This window comes from Camelus bactrianus, chromosome 9 (assembly GCF_048773025.1).
Source record: "Camelus bactrianus isolate YW-2024 breed Bactrian camel chromosome 9, ASM4877302v1, whole genome shotgun sequence".
Taxonomy (NCBI): Eukaryota; Metazoa; Chordata; class Mammalia; order Artiodactyla; family Camelidae; genus Camelus; species Camelus bactrianus.
Window position 1 is genome coordinate 33310197 of NC_133547.1, and position 19582 is coordinate 33329778.

The 19582-nt window shown below is 33.0% G+C and overlaps 2 protein-coding genes across 4 annotated transcripts in view; one reads left to right on the plus strand and one right to left on the minus strand.

The window, feature by feature from the left end:
* MFSD14A (major facilitator superfamily domain containing 14A) overlaps window positions 1-2655 on the plus strand; it is a 34351-nt gene extending 31696 nt beyond the window's left edge. The window contains exons 11-12 of the mRNA XM_074370031.1: window positions 80-243; window positions 1286-2655. Coding sequence (XP_074226132.1) covers window positions 80-243; window positions 1286-1492 — 371 coding nt within the window. The 3' untranslated portion in view covers window positions 1493-2655. The remainder of the gene's footprint in view (window positions 1-79; window positions 244-1285) is intronic.
* A 279-nt stretch (window positions 2656-2934) lies between these two features.
* The window catches only part of SASS6 (SAS-6 centriolar assembly protein), a 37359-nt gene continuing 20711 nt past the window's right edge, over window positions 2935-19582 (minus strand). For all 3 annotated transcript variants that reach the window (XM_010950443.3, XM_074370030.1, XM_074370029.1), the window contains 3 exons: window positions 7005-7096; window positions 4967-5061; window positions 2935-4864 (listed from right to left, as the gene is read on the minus strand). In XM_010950443.3, the coding sequence (XP_010948745.2) occupies window positions 4758-4864; window positions 4967-5061; window positions 7005-7096 (294 nt within the window). In that variant the 3' untranslated portion in view covers window positions 2935-4757. The remainder of the gene's footprint in view (window positions 4865-4966; window positions 5062-7004; window positions 7097-19582) is intronic.

A 19582-nucleotide genomic window follows, 5' to 3' on the forward strand; every position in this document is an offset into this window, starting at 1 on the left:
TGGTTTTAGAATAAATGATTTCAGTTCTGGGGTAGGAAAAAATAAATGGTATACTAAGTAATTTGTTTAAACAATTCAGGCGTCGTTCAAGGAATGATAACAGGAATTCGAGGACTGTGCAATGGTCTGGGACCAGCTCTTTATGGATTCATTTTCTACATATTTCATGTGGAACTTAAAGAACTGCCAATGACAGGAACAGACTTGGGAACAAACACAAGCCCACAGCACCACTTTGAACAGGTAATTCTTCATATATGTGATAAAAGTGTACTTCATTTGGCTGGATTGAAAGATGATTTTTGGTCACTAAAGCTTTTGAGAGTCTTATAACTTTAGACTGAATAAAAACACTTAAAACCCCAAACCTAAGGGACTGTATCCTCCTGCATACTCTGTAAAATTGGCTGTGCATCCTTTCTCCCCTGGGTAGTTAAAAAATTATATATTCTACTTTGTCTCACGATACCGTGTGGCACAGGGAACCACCACCTGTCTGCACGACTGCCTGCTTCTCATCTGAGACCACCAGAGCGTTAGGGTTCCCCGTATTGGGTGCTGGCAAACGTCTTGGTTCACGTGTCCGCTATATTCCCCTCACAACTGAAAAACATCGTCGTCGTTTCAGCCAGTACAAGCAACTCATCAGTTTCCTTGTATTTAGCAGAATTCTACACTAATCTTCTAACCAGTTAAGACTACTTTTAAATAAAAAAGAATGTGTGGGCTCTACACAGGTAAAACTGGCGATGCAAGTTTTTGCTAAAAATGAACGTAATTGGGCCAGGAGAGAGGTCTGTTTGATTCTTCTCATAGTAAAGGCATTATATGTGGTGCCCTTACTTTCGGTCACTAAAGAATACAATTACCTATTTAAACAAAGAAAATGGTAATTGATTCTGCTACTGTAGTTATTTAATATTGTAATGTAATGTCACATGCTTGATTTTACTTTTGAAATCTGCTTCCTCTTGAACAGATTAAGCGAAGGCCTACAGAATGTGTTCAGATTTTATGCTACAAATGACAGTATATTTTTTTGCATGTGCTGTTTTAAAAAAATCTTATGGCTGTTTCTTGGGTCAGCTGTTATCTCCCCAGAACTCTGTAGGTGTGATAGTGTTTATTTTCTCCTAAAAAGGGAATATGTTTTCTAACTGGGGCTTTAATGAAGGAGAGGCGCTGTTGGCTTTTAACTCACAGCAGTTAGTTATTAAAAAGATAAGCAGTTTCTTCTCAGCGAAGATGTTTACGCAGAAATCCTGATTATCTTTTTCGTCCTCAGAATTCCATCATCCCTGGCCCCCCTTTCCTCTTTGGAGCCTGTTCAGTACTGCTGGCTCTGCTTGTTGCCTTGTTTATTCCGGAACATACCAATTTAAGCTTAAGGTCCAGCAGCTGGAGAAAGCACTGTGGCAGCCACAGCCACCCCCACAGTACGCAAGCACCAGGAGAGGCCAAAGAACCTTTACTCCAGGACACAAATGTGTGACAGCTGAAATCAGGAAGACTTTTCTATCAGCACCCAGGTCTTAGTTTTCACCTGTAGTTCTGGATGTACATTCCACTTCCATCTGCCATGGACTTTAAGATTGTCTTAAGACATGATCTGCATGAACTCCGTGGAAACTAAAGAGAACCGAAGCGAACTGGACAGTTTTCCAAAGATGTTACAGTTTCTTTTGAAAAGAAACCTTTTGTTTATTAGCACCAGTTTCTTGCCACTAAGCTGTTTGTTTTATTATACATCCCTTAATTAAAATTAAAAACTATATATGTAACTTCTTAGATACTAGCAATGTCTCTGCTACCATTTCCTTCAGGTGTTGAGCTTTAATTCTATTTATGCCGACTCGCAGTGAGACAGAGTAGGTAGTATGGCGTGGACCTGTTCGTTTTAACATTGTAAAATCCTGAGTCAGATTTTAATATTGTAAAATCTTGGGTCAAATAATTCAAAGCCTTAATGCAGATGCACTAAAGTAAAGAAATGGTAAATGAATTGTTTGCATTTTAAAAACAAAACTCTTAAGAAAACTGTACTAAATCTGAATCATGTTTCAAGCTTGTTTGTAGTAATTTTATTTTTAACATTATTCACTACTGTTTTGGAAGTGAAAAAATATCAGCCATTTAGAATTTAAATTGGGGTGTTTGGAGCCTGTAAGTCTAAATGCTGGCTCAAATTTGTTCCCCAACTACTTATACCACTATTCTTTTAATGTTTGCATAATCATAAGAACCTCAACACTTGAATACATAATCTAAAAATTATATAGTAAAGCTGGTAGCCTTGAAAATGTCAATGTGATATCTATATGTAGATAAATATATATAGTGGCCTTTCAGGACTGTCACAGTAACACTTTATTTACAGAGCTAATGTTTGTCCTAAATTTTCAGGACCCTAGAAGAGAGCTTTATACAATTACTGATGTGAATTTCTCTAAAGTGTATATTTTTGTGTCCAGTTATATTATTTAAAAAAGTGTTACTTTGTAAAAATTGTACATATAAAGTATTGTATAGTTTACACTGTTTTCATCTTGTGTGTGGTTATTGCTTAATGCTTTTTAAACTTGGAACATTCACTATGGTTAAATAAGGTCTTAAAAGAAATGTAAATATTGTTAATAAAATTAAATATTTTAATGAGTTTTTTTTTTAAAGAAAGTCTTGATCTGTGATTCCCTTATAAGGCCTACCTATTTTGGCTTTATTTGTTACCGTATCATTTTACAGTAACAAATAAATCAAAGCTTTATACCTTCTTCCTTTGAATCCATTTCTTTTCCCTTGCTTAATAATATACTACTGTAGAAAGACAAAAGGAAAGAAATGAAAATTTGGCCCATAGATTAATGAAGTACTTAATCTAAATATAGATGTTGGAGGTCAATCATACTTGTTTTTATATACTGTTTACATGTCATATTCCCAAAATATTAATACTTTTATTAACAAAGCTCATAGTTTACAGAAATACATGACTGCAACATTTTGATTATTAACACATGTACAACTGTACACAGCGAAACAGTTTCAAAAGTTTAAGAGGTAGAACAAATCATTAATTAGCACACCCAAGTCTGTACATACACATTTAATACCAGAAAAGTCTTTACCAAGTTGGTATCCAAAGGATCTCTATCCTATCTTTCAGAAATTTTCCCAATTTTCTATGTGTAGATATGGAAAAAGGATATCTATATTTAAAGAGCTACCCATATGACATGTATCCCATCCAAACCCTGTCACAATGTTTTATATTACATACTATTTACAAGAAGGATTCCAATATTGCCAAGAAGTTTCTTTCCAGATTATGAGTACCTTCAAGTTACTGTAACTAAGTATTCTTACTAATGTAGTATATCTAAATGATGGGGGAAAAAAGTGTATATAAAATGTCACTACCTAACAATGGTTAATACGTTTTTCAGATTAGCTCCCTAGTTTCAAACAGTTTACAACTGCCAGCAGAGTTTCAAGAGTACCATACGACTCAATATTGTGTCTTCATAAAAAAATTAGCAAAGATTCTTTGTCTCACCATGGAAGCCAGTAACACTGGTATGTCATTAACATCTTGAAATGTCTCTTTCCTCATCTGTGTAATAAGGTCCTTGAAAGTAATGTATCACATGAGCATTAGCAATCTCCACAAACAAAAACTGATTAAGTTTTCTCAAGAGAATGCGACTCTACTGGATGGTGGTCAACAAGAAAACAAAATGGGACCCTGTGATTCTGGGTGAGTTTTTTTAAAAAATCACCTCATTTTTTTCCAAGGAGCAATTCTTATTTGAAATTTCTAATTATAGGGAAGTGAAGAAAGTTAACTTCTTACAGTTTGTCATTTTGCCTACTGTATTAAGCAAGCATGAAAATGAACCCATTCTGATACAAAAATGAGAATTCATGATGGTCTCATAGTAAAGATTTTGTATAAATACTAATTTTTAAAACAAAACTTCACTAATACAGATATAACTGCATAACAACTAGAATTCCAAATGAAAAAACTGGGTGAGTGCAGACTTCCAGGAAGCATTAAAACCCTATAAACTCTGAGGCTCAAATGGCCACAGTGCTTTCTCCCTGACGTGGTCATGTAAATAGACTGTCCAAAACATTTTTACAGTAAACTTATCAAAATTAATATTATTCAAAAGCTAATTTAAAGGTTTCAAGGAAAATATTTACTTGCTATGAAGGATTTATTTCATTGATTTAAGGCAATTTTAGGACTTTTCCCTTTAAATATCAATACAGATACCTCAGGAGATAATCATTTTCCCTCATAATTCTCTGATGGCAAATTTAAAATTTTTATTGTACTAATAAAAATGATAAAATGAATTGATAGAATTCTTTGGCTTCATACTATTCCATCTGAACAGGCTGTAATTTACCCAGATACTCAGTATGATTAGAATGTCTTTTACAAGGTTCAACTCTTTCCTTAGAACTTCTGAGAATGTCTAAGGATTAGTTTAATAAAATTCATATTAGTATTCTATAAAACACCATGTTCCAAACTACAGAGTGTCATTTGCTCAGGATCTTCACCAGTCCCTAAGTACCAACCTGCTCCCCTCAACTGCATAAATGAGAGCAGTACTGAAAGGAACCAATCCAATACAGCAGCTCAGGTCAGCTTGCTTGTTTAAGATTTGATCTATGCTGTCACTATATTTTTAAGCCACGCAACTTTCTAAAATTGAAAAAAAAAAAAAAAGTAAAAGATACTAGGACTAACTGTTCGGTAACTGCCCAGGGAAATACGCTGAAGACGCAGAAGGGAGCACTGCGGGCTTTGAAGATGCCTGTAATGCTCCTACAGTGCCATCTTTCTGATGCTCTGCAAATGAGGACAAGAAAAGATTATTCATAATCACGTAAGTCTGTATCTAATACATTTAATGAAACCAGTGTACAATCCATTTTAGAAATGTCTTCTCACCTGCATTATTAAACAGATTCTGGCTGAGCCCCCGTAAAGGAATGCTATCTTCCCTTTTCTTCAGATACTTGGACTCCAGCCCTAAATTTTCACCACTTGAAAGGAAAATAGTAATTATTTACTTATTTTAACAAAGTTTAATTTTTTCTTTAGTAATTAACTCTGAGTGTTTAATCTCTCTATATATACATACACTATATACAAAATAACTAAGTTATATATATAGCTTTGTTCAAAACAAATCACATTCTTCTCTGGGTTCTTAAGCAAATAATTTAATCTCTTCATAAGCCAAAGTACACTTCCCAGTAGAGAGTAAGTTATAATAAATAACGTTAGAAAGCTAGAAAAAGGAATGTAGGGTAAATAAAAATTCTATGAGTACTATAAAATTTTAAATAGTAATGCATAAATGGTACATGACAGAAGAAAAATACACATTATGCCTTGAGAATATTATTTAATTTCTATCACATCCTATATTTAAAACGAGTAAGATTTCTTTCTCCTTTGACCAAAAGCTCCTCAAAATTTTGTAGTGCTTCAAAGTTGTTATTACTAAATATCAATACAGATTGTACAATAATGAATTCTGGTCAGGTGACTATAAATATGAAATTCTGAAAAAACAAAGGAGGAGGGGGCATGTCTGTGGTTACATTTTTCCTCTTTCTACCACTAGATTTCTACTTGTGAAATCTGTCCACTAGTACACTTGTTCTCTAGCAGTACACTTGTTGTAAGAAGTTAAAGTCTCTTGCAAAACAATGACATTTTATCTTTAAAAGTAAATGATAGTCTTTTCCCAGTTTTCAGAAAAGAATAAAGTGGGTGAATAGGTCTTTTTCAATTTTAATTTTTTCTTTAACCTCTGATACCCACTGCCACTTATTAACAGCTGACAAGACAACAAACCAATTCTAAACAGAAAAAAACTCAAAATAGCTGAACAGTCCTAATTTTATGGACACATGATTGATTTTGTACTACAAATATGATCAATTTTTTCTGCAAGTAAAATTGTTCTTGGTGTGCAGATGATAGAGTTAAACATACAAAGATCATGGTATTAATATGAATTCCAGGTGCTCCGCCACCTAAACAAGTATGAGATTAAATATAATAAGCATACACATTTCAGAACTTAAAAGAATTCTCACCTTTTTAAAAAAGGGAGGCCCATCAACATTAACTATTTTAATACTCATTTTGGTGCCAACATTAGAGGAAGCAGTGAATAAAGGCCAGAGAGTTGGAATACAAAGCCTCTGAGCCATGCCAGCAACTTAGTTTGCAATGTACTAGGATGGTGACAGTTCATGATAATGAGGGCCAGCAGACAGGCCTTAAACTGGTTAAATTTTAAATAAAGAAACATAATGATAAGAAAACAGTATTACAAACACGAAGACTACTCAGAGAGACAAGTTTGCATATATAAATTGTTTACTTAGCCATAACTCATGATTTAACAAGCTTCACTATGCAAAACCTGCTTAAGATCTAAAAATTAGGCAAGGAATCTCTGAGTAGGCAAAACAGAAATCACAGATTGGCACTGAAGCTTATTTATGTTAGCTTGGCTAAGGGGCAACCTCACAAGCCATTTTATTCCTATTTACCAAAGAATTCTAACAGTTCACCTAGCTGATTTCTCAGATTACACTGTAAGCATAACTGAGAAAAACAAAGAGCTTCCAGAGACAAACATAGCCATTATAACAGGAAACAAAAAATAGCCAACTGTGAGGAATTTAAAAGATTTCTCTTTACTTGCCCAAGAATATTTCAAAGTGTGTTCTTCATTTGTGTAGGAAAATCTTTTTAAAATATTAAAATCTACTATACATCTATCGCACTTTTTTAAAAAAATATGAGAAACCTTTTTCATAGCTAAAAGTGACTCAAACTTAAATCTCACTGATCAGAAACTTAAAATGTCATAAGTAAGTGGATATCATAACTTTCAAACACTGATAAAAACTCTTTAAGGAAACTTTCAAAATTGCAAACACTAAATTTTATGTCAAGAACTTACTTTTCCTTATCAGTGGAGCAAGGATTAACAGTTCCTGATTGAACATCTCCAAGTGATGTACTTGGTTTTGTAAACTGTAAATTAAACTGAACCTGTGAAGAGGGAAAACATCTTATGTAACTGAATTAATGAGACCTGAGACAATTTTATATGGAAACAGGTGGTTAAATTTTTTTCTGCTAAATCTAGACCATATAAGTTCAACCTATATTGTATAACATAAGCACATCTTATTGAGAAGATTTAATTTAAAAAATCCTATTTCTCCTTGCCAAAAAGTTCCTGTCATATAAACAAGATGAACAGCATAAATCAACAATTATTTTGAAACAAAAACATGAACACTAAATACATTTAAGCAAGTGTTATAATGCTAAAAGTATCCAAGTACCACAATGATGCACTTATCTCATGCATTCTGAGAATTCTTCCCTTTTCAAAAACCTGTCATATTTATTCAAGGATTCTAAATGAGTGCTAGGAGTTTGAATTTTGAAACAGTCAAATGTAATCCAAGATTCTACGCAAAAGTCCAAACTAAAATAGCAAGCATACAGGACATAGCAGTTTATTTAAAGTAATAATGACTGTTACTGAGTGGGTTTCATACCAGGAATGTATAAATGGGATTTATGCTAGGAAATCTATACACATAAGCACCATACTAATAAATCAAAGAAAAAAACTGTGACCACTTGCATGCAAAAAGTAAAGGTATGAGAAGATAGTATCTATTTTTGGCAAAAACTCAAAAGAAGAATAGACAGATACTAGCTTAATAGGATAAAATTATAAATTAGAAAGGTATTTGCTGTACTTGGTGACCAAAGTTCAATATTCTAAAGCTATCAGTTCTCCCTACATTAATCTATACATTTAACATGATCACATTAAATACAAATAGCACTTTTAAAACTGAGACAAGATGATTCTCATATTCCTTATAGAAAAATAAATATGCAAGAAGAGTGAGGAAAGTTAAGAGTCTAAGATATTAATACATAACATAGTTTCCAGCCACCATTCATAAATTATTAGAAAACTCAGAAACAGACAGTGCAAGACTATGATCTCTGAGAGAACTATGTGATCTGCACAACTGACCCCCCCCTTCCTAATCAGAGGCACTTCCTAGGTACAGAGAAAGAACATCCCTGCTAAGCGGAGGGGATCAGAATCAGTTTAGAGAGGCTGAGATGACTGGAGGCTAAAAGGCAGAATTCTGATGAAAAGAGAGCTATAAAGAGAACAAGCCCCAGAAATCTGCACATGAATCCCCTTGAGTTTTTGCTGAGTAACAGACACATGCACAGGGTAAAAACCCACAGTGCTGGGCAAACACAACAGGAGAGTTTTAAGCTGAACAATTTCTAAGGTTTATACTCATGGAGACAAAGTAGAGAGTCCTTGTAATCATTTTAAGGCCTTCACGGGGGAGCTATAAATGGTCACAGCTTTGTAACAGTGCTGAACTATCCCCAAGTAAAAGCTACTTTAAATGCATCCTAGTAAAGCTAAAGAAAAAAAAAAAAAAAAAAAAAAAAACAGAAAAAAGAACTCAAAGGGACCACGGGGATCCACAAGTAACTTAAATACTTGCCACTCTTTAAAGTAAGACAACAAAATCCAGACATCAACAATGTGACATTGACAATGTTCCACATCCTATCAAAAATTAATAGAAATGACAATAAGTAGGAAAATATGAGTCATACCAAGAAAAATCAGTCAACAGAAACAGACCCAGATACGACAGAACAAGGACAGACATGTTAAAACAATGTAACTCTGAACAATTTAATGGAAATCAAGTATGAGAAAAATAAAAGATACAAAAAATGAAATGGAATCTATAGAGGTGATAAATTCAATGTCTAAAATGAAAATTTCTCACTGGATAGGATTAATAGCAAATTAAACACTTACAGAAGAAAAATTAATGAACTTTAAGACACAATGTTAGAATCTATATAAAATGAAGCAAATGATAATGAAATAAATGTATGAAGTCTGAATGGGACAATATCATGTGATCAACCCTGTGTAACTGGAGTACTAAAAGGAGATAACAGGGGAAAAAAAGTGAAGAACTAATGGCCAGAATTTTCCAAACTGGTGAACTATAAACCCACTGATCAAAGGAGCTCAATAAAAAGTCCCAAGTGGATAATAAAAGACATGCACTACACCATATATTATAAAAAAGTTGCTGAAAAATCAATGATAAAAACATCTAAAAAGCATCTAGAGAAAAAAGTCACTTTCTAGAAGAAAAGTGATAAACATGACTGTTGATTGTCTTGCCAAAACCTATTCAATCCAGACAACAATGGAATGACATCTTCAAAATGCTGAAAGGAAAAAACAAAAAACAAAAAACTTGTCAACCTGAAATTCTATATGCAGAGAAAATAATGCCAAAAATATAAACGTAAGACAGAAGCAGAAAGAATTCATTGCCCACAGACAGGCACTATAAGAAATCTTAAAGACCTGCACTGTAAGAAACCTTAGTTACAGGAGAAAGGGAGATGGTACTAGATGAAAATGTAGATCTATACAAAGGGACAGAGCATGTAAATAGAAAATATACGGGTAAAACAAAAGGACTTTTCCCTCTTTAATTTCTTTAAAAGACATTTGGTTGTTTAAAGAAAAAAAAAGTGGGGTTTATAACTAATTCAGAAGTAAAATTTTGGCAATAGCAGGTCAGGAATGAGGAAATAGAATTATATTATTTTAAGGTTGTTATATGGGAAGTAATATCATATTTTAAAGATAGATTATAAGATGAAGATGTAGACTGTAAACTATAGAGAGAACAAAAAGCCAATAGTAAAGGTAAAACAATGCAAAAATGAGCAATTAACTGAAGGCAGGATTAAAGTAGAAAAGAGGGAAAAAGAACAGATGGGATATGTAGAAAACAAATATCAAGGTGATAAACATCAATATATACATTAAACTTTAAATTGTTAAAGACAATGTCAGAATGGATAAAAATATAAGAGTTAAGTACAGAATATCTACAGGAAATCCACTTTTTATAAAGACATAGATTGATAAAAGTAAAAGGATAGAAAATGATGCATCATATAAATACTAATAAGAAAGCCAGAGTACAACATCAAGGTATATTCTTTCTGTTCAGGAAAATGAAAAGAGAAATTCCTAAGTGTCAAAGAGTGAGGAAAACCCCCTTTTCCCCACAGTTCTCTTCTGCCCCAACCATCAGGCAGTTCTACAGAAACAGAGACAATTCTACAGAAACAGAAGCCATAAGGGTAATGGTGACAACAGAAGTGGCCAAGCAGGCCCCTAAAACTCTGAAGTAGGGGAATCACATCCTCTGACCACAGATGCTGTGATCTCACCAGCATGGTGAAACTCTCATTACTTTTTTTTCTTTCTCAGTGCTCCTAAGATACAGACACAATTGCAGGAAGTGTGTCTCAGACCAAGGGAACTCAGGCCCATGCTTTCTAGCCAGTATCCAGGAAGGAGGACCCTGGGGATTCAGAAATGTGTGGGAAATCACAGACAGGAACTCAAGAAAGAGCTCCTATAAAGTTGTGTATGAACTGCTAGGTTCACTTCTAAGCTGGATATGCAAGATTTGACCCTAATTAGCATACCAAAGGCTTTGAGAACTGAACTATGGAATAAACCACTGCTCAGTCACAAAACAGCCACTAGATGATGATGCAGACACAGACAGATCCAAATAACATGGCAAAGTCTTTAAGGACTGAACCGACACAGGAACCACCATCTACAGAAGGTAAGGCAGAACTAGCAACTTGAACAGAACAAGACTATTTGCTAAAACAACTAAAATAAAATTTATAATTTAAAAAATTCACATCCTTCTTAGGATTTAACAAGATCTAAAGACTTATATACTATTCAATATCAGATCCAGACACAATCCAAAATCACTCAACAAAGAACCAGGAAAACCTAAGAAATTCGCAAGGCAAAAGATAAGCCAGCAGATGTCAACACCAAGATGGCAAAGATAATGGAATTATCAGAAAGGCAGTAAAAAATCTCTATTATAACCATGCTCTAGGAAGTAAAAGTGAACACTCTGGAAATAAATGTAAAGAAAAAGTCTCACCAAAAAACAGAGGATGTAAAAAAGAAACAGAAATTTAAGAACTAAAAGTCCCCTGGATAGACTCTGTAGCAGAATGGAGAGTACAGAGGAAAGAGTAAACCTGAAGCTTGATCAATAGAAATGATCAAATCTGAAGAACAGAGAAAAAAATATCTAAGAAAAAAGAAACAAAAGAGAGTATCATGGATATATGGAAAACAGACAAAGGTCAAACATTCTTGTTGCCTGAATTCCAGAAGGAGAGAGGAGTGTGGTACCGAAAACATATTTAAGAAATAATGGCTGAACACTTAAAAAATTTGGCAAAAGGTATCAACTTAGATATCCAAAAAACTCATCCTAAAAAAGATACAGTCAAATAAATCCATGCCCAGACACATCATCAAACTGCTGAAAACTGAAAGACTAAATCTTAAAAGCAGCCTGAGAAAAAGGACACATTATACGTAGTTGAACAATAATGGAATTTACTTCAGGTTTCTCAAAGAAAATACTAATCAGGAATGAAGATGAAAGAAAGGTGTTCCCAAATGAAGAAAAAGAAACTTGTTTGACAGAAAACCTCCTCTAAAATGAAAGAATGTTCTATGATTCAGGGAAGTCATATCAGACGAAAACATGAAACACCAGGAATAAAGGAAGAGCAATGGAAATGGTAAACAGGGACAAATGTAACAATGATTCTCCACTTGAGTGTTTTAGGCATGTGTAATAGTTGACAGCAAAAACTATAGCACTGTCAGATGAAGTTTCCAATGTATATAGACATAATACATATGAAATACCAAAACATAAAGAGACAAAGGTGTAAGGGACTATAAGCTAGTAAGGTATTTATATTCCACTTGACGTGATAAAATATTAGTTCTATAGATACTGTGAAAAGCTAAATATGTTTATTACGATACCTGGAGCAATCACTGAAAAAAAAAAAACATTATACAAAGAGACATAGTCAAAAACAAACCAGAAAAACTAAAAAGGAATACTACAAAATGTTCAAATAACCCATAAAGAAGTCAGGAAAGGGAAAACGAATGAAAAATGGTGGGAACAAACAAGATACGCTCTTTACATGAAAAACATTTTAAGTAGGATAGACAGGTTTAAAGAAAAGGGTGGAGGAAGATATTCCATGGAAATATCACTCAAAAGAAAATCTGAATAGCTATATTCATATGAAACAAAGGAGACTTCAGAGCAAGAAAAATTACCAAAAATGGAGGAAATTACACACTGATAAAAGAGTCAAGCAACCAAGAGGACATAACAATTATAAAGGTTTATGAACCTAACAAAAGAGCTTCAAAATACACAAGACAAAAATGCCCAGAAATAGAAGTCCAGGACCAGATGGTTTCATAGGTGAATTCTACCAAACATCCAGAGAAGAAGTTAACACCTATCCTCCTCAAACTATTGCAAAAGATTACAGAGGAAGGAACACTTCTGAACCATTCTATGAGGCCACCATCACCCTGATACTAAAACCAGACAAAGATATCACACACACAAAAAGAAAACTACAGGCCAATACCATTGATGAACATAGATGCACAAATCCTCAAAAAAATATTAGCAAACCAAATCCCACAATACATTATAAGGATCATACACCATGAATAAGTAGCATTTATCCAGGGATACAAGGATCTCTCGATATTTGCAAATCAATCAATGTGATCCACCATATTAACAAATTAAAGAATAAAAACCATATGATTATCTCAATAGATGCAGAAAAAGCTTTTGATAAAATTCAATACCCACTGATATTAAAAACTCTCTGGAAAGTGGGCACAGAGGGAACATACCTCAACATAATAAAGGCCATATATGACAAATCCACAGCTAACATTATGCTCCATGTTAAAAAGATGAAAGTATTTCCTCTAAGATCAGGGACAAGTCAAGGATATCCACTCTGGCCATTTATATCTAACATAGGTTTGGAAGCCCTAGCCACAGCAATCAGAGAAGAAAAAGAAATAAAAGGAATCCAAACTAGAAAGGCAGAAGTAAAATTGTCACTGTTTGCAGATGACATGATACTATACATATAAAATCTGAAAGACACCACCAAAAAAATACTAAAACTCGTCAATGAATTCAGTAAAGTTGCAGGATACAAAATTAATAAGAAATCTTGCATTTCTAAACACTTAACAATGAACAATCAGAAAGAGAAATGAAGGAAACAATTCCATTTACCAAAAGAAGAAAACACCTAGGAATAAATCCACCTAAGGAGGGAAAAGACCTGTACTGGGAAAACTGTAAGACATGATGAAAGAAACTGGAGCTGACACAAACAAATGGGAAGACACACTGTGTTCATGAGTTGGAAGAATTAATATTGTTAAAATGACCATACTTCCCAAAGCAATCTACAAAGTCAATGCAATCCCTATCAAAACACCATTCACAGAACTAGAAGAAGTAATTTTAAAATGTGTATGAAAACACAAAATATCCCAAATATCCAAAACAATCTTGAGAAAAAAGAACAGAGCTGGAGGAATCATGCTCCCTGATTTCAGACTATGCTACAAAGTTACAGTAATCAAAACAGCATGGAACTGACACAAAAACAGACAGATCAGTGGAACAGAACAGAGCCCAAAAATAAACTCACACACTTGCAGTCAATTCATCTATGACAAAGGCAAACTATACAATGGAGAAAAGATACTCTCTTCAGTAAATGGTGCTGGGAAAACTGGACGGCTACATGTAAAAGAAAGAAATTAGAATATTCTTTAACGTCATATATTAAAATAAAACTCAAAATGGATTAAAGACCTAAAGATCATATACTATAAAACTCCTAGAGGAAAACATAGGCAGAACATTCTGACATAAATAAGAGTAACATGTTTTTGGACCTGTCTCCTAAAGGAAATAAAAGCAGAAATAAACAAATGGGATTTAATTAAACTTAAGAGCTTTTGCACAACAAAGGAAATCATCAACAAAGTGAAAGGACAACCTACTGAATGGAAGAAAATACTTGCAGATGGTATGACTGATAAGGAGTTTAATATCCAACATATATAAACAGCTCATACAACTCAACATCAAAAAACAAACAACTCGATTAAAAAATGGGCCAAAGACCTGAATATACATTTTTTCAAAGACATATAAATGGCCAACAGGCATATGAAAAGATGCTCAACATCGTTAATCACCAGGGAAATGCAAATTAAAACCACAATGAGCTATTACCTCACATCTGTCAGAATGGCTAAAATCAAAAGAATACAAATAACAAATGTTGGCAAGGATGTGGAGAAAAGGCAACCCTCATACACTGTTGGTGGGAACGTAAATTGGTGCAGCCACTGTGGAACACAGTGTGAAGGTTTTTCAAAAAACTAAAAATAGACCAGCAATTCCACTCTTGTGTACAAATCCAAAAAAACCAAAAACACTAATTTGAAAGGATAATCGTGCACCTGATGTTCATAGCAGCATTATTTACAACTACCAAGATACAGAAGCAACCTAAATGTCCATCACAAACAAATGGATGAAAATGTGGTGTACACACACACACACACACACACACACACACACACACACACACACACAATGCACTACTACTCAGCCATAAAAAAAGAATGAAAATTTGCCATCTGCAACAACAAAGATGAACTTGGAGGGCATTACACTAAGTGAAATAAATCAGAGAAAGACAAATATTGTATGATGTTACTTATATGTAGAATCTAAAAAATATTAACAAACCAGAGAATAAAACAAAAAAGAAACAGACTCACAGATATAGAGAATAAATCAGTGGTTACCAGTGGGGAGACAGAAGAGGGAGGAGCAACAGAGGAGAAGAGGGGATAAAAGGGTTATTATGGGATTACATGAAATCATGTGTGTGAAACTTTTGAAAATTGTAAAAGCACTATAGAATTTAAAGAATCTTTCAATAATAAAACAAATGTTTTTAAACTGATCGAAATGGAAACATCCAAAGTAATAACTGGAGATATCAACACTCTTCTCTCAGTAACTGATAAAACAAATAGAAAGACAACAAGGATAAAGAAGAACTGAACAAAATTAACCAACTGGATCTGACTAACATTTAGATCAGTGAAGTTTAACCCAAGACTGTAAGGCTGATATAATATTTGAAAATCAACATAATATACTTATTAAATGATGAAAGAAAAAAACCACACAATCATTAACAATTAATGTATAAAAAGCCACTAATAATGAGTTTAGCAAGTTTCAGGAAATAAGGTCAATATATAAAAATCAATTACATTCCTATACAGCATTAATAAATACTCTGAGAGAGTAATTAATAAAACAATTATATTCACAATAGCATCAAAAGAATAATATACTTAAAAATAAATTTAGTAAAAGAATTGTAATATTTGACACTGAAAACTGCCAAATCTAAGAGAAATTAAATAATATTTAAATAAACAGACATTTAACATTCATGGATTAGAAAACTAAATATTGTCAAAATAACATTTCTTGCAAAATTGACCTATAAATTCTATATACTCTATCAAAATCCAAGCAGACTATTTTGTAGAAACTGACAAGATGATCCAAACACTTATATGGAAATATAAAGTATCTAAAATAATGAAACAAGTTTGGAAAAGAGTAGAGTTGGAAGATTTATACTACTCAATTAAAAAACTTAATAAAGTCACAGTAATCATGACAGTGTGGTATTGGCACAAGGACAATCAATGAAGCAGAATTGAGAGCCCAGAAATCCTTACATTTATGGTCAAATGATTTCCAGCAAAAGTGTCTAGACAACTGAACAAAAAAAGTATTTTAAACAAGTGTTATTAATTGGATATCCACATTCTAAAATAAAAAAAACCCAAGACCCTTAAACCTCATACCATACATAAAAAGTAACTCAGAGTGGAACATAGATCTTATTTTCAACCTGTGGCTGGACAAAGTTCTTAGATATGATTCCAAAAGCATGATCCACTAAAGAAAAAAATCTGATAAACTAGACTTAGTCAAATTAGAAACTTTTTGTGCTTCAAAAGAGAAAATGAGAAAGAAACCACAGATTGGGAGAAATACTTGCAAATCACATACCTGATGAAGGATTTATATCGAGAATATATAAAGAACTCATAACCCAGTAATAAGAGAAACAATCAAATTTTAAAATGGGCAAACGATTCAGTTATTTCACCAAAGCAGATACTTTATACTTCTATGAAAAAAGCAAGGTGTAGATCAGCCAGCATGCACTACTGATACCTATCTATACAGACACTCACGTATACAAACACACATACATTTACAGATATCCTTGTATATCCTTTAAATATTTTTGGAAAATACCACAAGAAATTCTTAACAGTGATTTTTTTTTTTTTTCTGAGGAGTGGACTAGGGACCCCCGGAGGGACATATAAATAGTATATCCTCTTATACATTTGGGAGCTTCCCATGCTCATATATTATCTATTTTTTAAAATAGTTAATACAAAAGAAATAGAAATAATTTAGAACCATCCAGTGAATGAGGTAGTTAATCAAACTGAGAAATGCTATCTCTAGATAAAATCTGTCTGTAAATACACACTTTGCACTAAAAACACTATCAAAATAAAGCAATCATCTGATCCTAGATAGCTGTTCTCTCATTGCGGAAAATCCCTCATCTACTTCATAATCTCCCCAATGAAATCTGATTGTGTCTTACTTTGTGAAGTTATGCCACACAATAAGAATCAGAATCAGGTATTGTAAAGTGTTTAAGAGATCTTATCACAAGCATTTTCTCTGACATCAAATAACATCTCCTCCTTAGTAAGAGTTTAGTTTGAAAGACACTACGGTTTACTATCACAGTGGTGTTTCACCACAAATTGCTCTATCTTTTACAACTAGAACAATGTCTGGCCACAGTCGACATTCATTCAATATTTACTGAATGAATGAACCCTTGGAGACTACTGTCTTCAAAAATAAAGCAGAAGAAACAAGTTATTTTGTCTGTCTTGCTTTAAAATTATCCAGTGATCTATTGGTCAGCGTGGCACTATCTTTTAAAATATTTCTATGTACTTCCTTCAGCATGATGTTGCTTCTTATTTAATTTAACTCATGTTATTTTACATCCTCACAGTTAAACATACTTGAATGTACTAAATCTTGAAATTAAGATTTTAAGAAATCAGATATATCACAGATTCAATGTATTAAACATTTTTTTAACTGAATTTAAAAGAACATGTGTGAATCACCATAGCTGCTAGCACAAGACTACCTAGATCAGTGGTCTCCAAAGCAGGCAGTGATAACAACCACCCACTAGCATGAGAAAAAAATCCTGTGACACTGATCTGTAAAATTTTTTTTAATTGAAGTACAGTCAGTTACAATGTGTTAATTTCTGGTGTACAGCACAATGTCTCAGTCATGCATATACATACATATATTATTTTTCATATTCTATGTCATTAAAGATTATACGATATTGAATATAGTTCCCTGTGGTATACAGAAGAAAATTTTTTAAAATCTATTTTTATATATATGGCTAACATTTCCAAGTCTCAAATTCCCAACTTTAACTCTACCCACTCCCTTTCCCCTGGTAACCATAAGATTGTTTACTGTCTTCAAGTCTGTTTCTGTTTTTAGATGAATTCATTAGTGTTCTCTTTTTTTTTTTACATTCCATATATCAGTGATATATGGTATTTTTCTTTCTATACATATTTTTAATCTCATTCTTTAATTTCTATTTTTAGTTTATTATTAATAATAGCTAACATTAATGAAGCACTTATACATCAAGCACTATTCTAAGCAAACACATTAGTTCACTTAACTCTCACAATAATCCAGCAAGATACATAAAACTATTGCTCCATTTTTCAACTGGAGAAACTGAAATGTAACCGTTGGATGTTGTTGTTTGTCGGTAGCTTGCCCAACTTCATACTGATAGAGGCAGGATTTAAACTCTAATAGTTAGATTCCACTTTTTAAACCACTATAATTGAGTAGTATATGGATTCAATTCACAATTAAATATTCATATATTGGAGATTCAAGCTTAAAGATTTCATTGAAGATTTCACTGTTGTTGTTGCTCTTGCTATTAGGTATGCATGATCAAAAGAATATGGAGATGCAATGTTCACAGCAGCACTATATACAATAGCCAAGACACAAGCAACCTAAATGTCCATCAACAGATGACTGGATAAAGAAGATGTAGTAAATACATACAATGGAATACAACACAGCCATAAAAATAACAACATTTGCAGCAACATGGATGAAACTGGAGATTGTCATACTAAGTGAAATAAGCCAGAAAGAGAAAGAAAAATACCATATGATACCACTTATATGTGAAATCTAAAAAAATTATACAAATGAACTTATTTACAAAACAGAAAGAGACTCAGACGTAGAAAACACTTACGGTTACCAGGGGAGAAAGGGGAGGGTAGACGGATAAATTGGGATTTGCAGATACTAACTACTATGTATAAAACAGATAAACAACAAGGTCCTACTGTATAGCACACGGGAACTATATTCAGTATCTTGTAATAACCTATAATGAAAAAGAATATAAAAAGGAATATGTATGTATATGTATAATTAAATCACAATGCTGTACACCAGAAATTAACACAACATTGTAAGCCAACTATACTTCAATTAAAAAAAAAAAAGAATATGGAGATTCAACAATGTCCTAGTGAACAGCACAGGGAACTATACTCCACATCTTGTAATAAATCATAATGGAAAAGAAAAATACGGAGATCAGTAAAATAGGAAATCACTGAAAGCTTCCATGTTTAAGAACATACTTGTCATAGTAATTCCTCAGATTCCAGAAGAGCTATAACAAAGGTAATATTACTATTTTATAAGTCATATTTAATCCTACCAACTAAGCAATTATCTGCAGAAAGTCTCGTCCTCATTTTGAACATTATATAAATTCCTGGAAAGATGTTTATAATAAAAAGCAACTGTGAATTCAATAATTCTGAAGAAAAAATTTGATACCAAGATCTAAAGCATACTTGAATATACCTATATTTGTTTTAAAAAATAGTATTCCTTTGAATACACATATCCAATTTTCAATAAGCAATGCAAGAAAAGCCAATTAAATGCATCTAAATACTCTTCACATAGTAATGGTCTAAGCATAAAAACTCAGGCTTACTTCTCATTTCATTGAGAATTCTCAATACCTCCGAACAATAGTTAATAAGGCTAAAACTAACAGGAAGTACGTGCCTAGGCAACACCCCCAACTTATTTTTAGGGCAGCTCAAAACTAATTTGACAAACAGTTTATAGCAGCAGTTTCAAAGTCCTCAACTCTAACTTTTATAAAGCATTCTTTTCAAAAATGTTTATCTCCATGATTTAGGAAAAAGTCAATTTGGACCTAAAGCTAGGA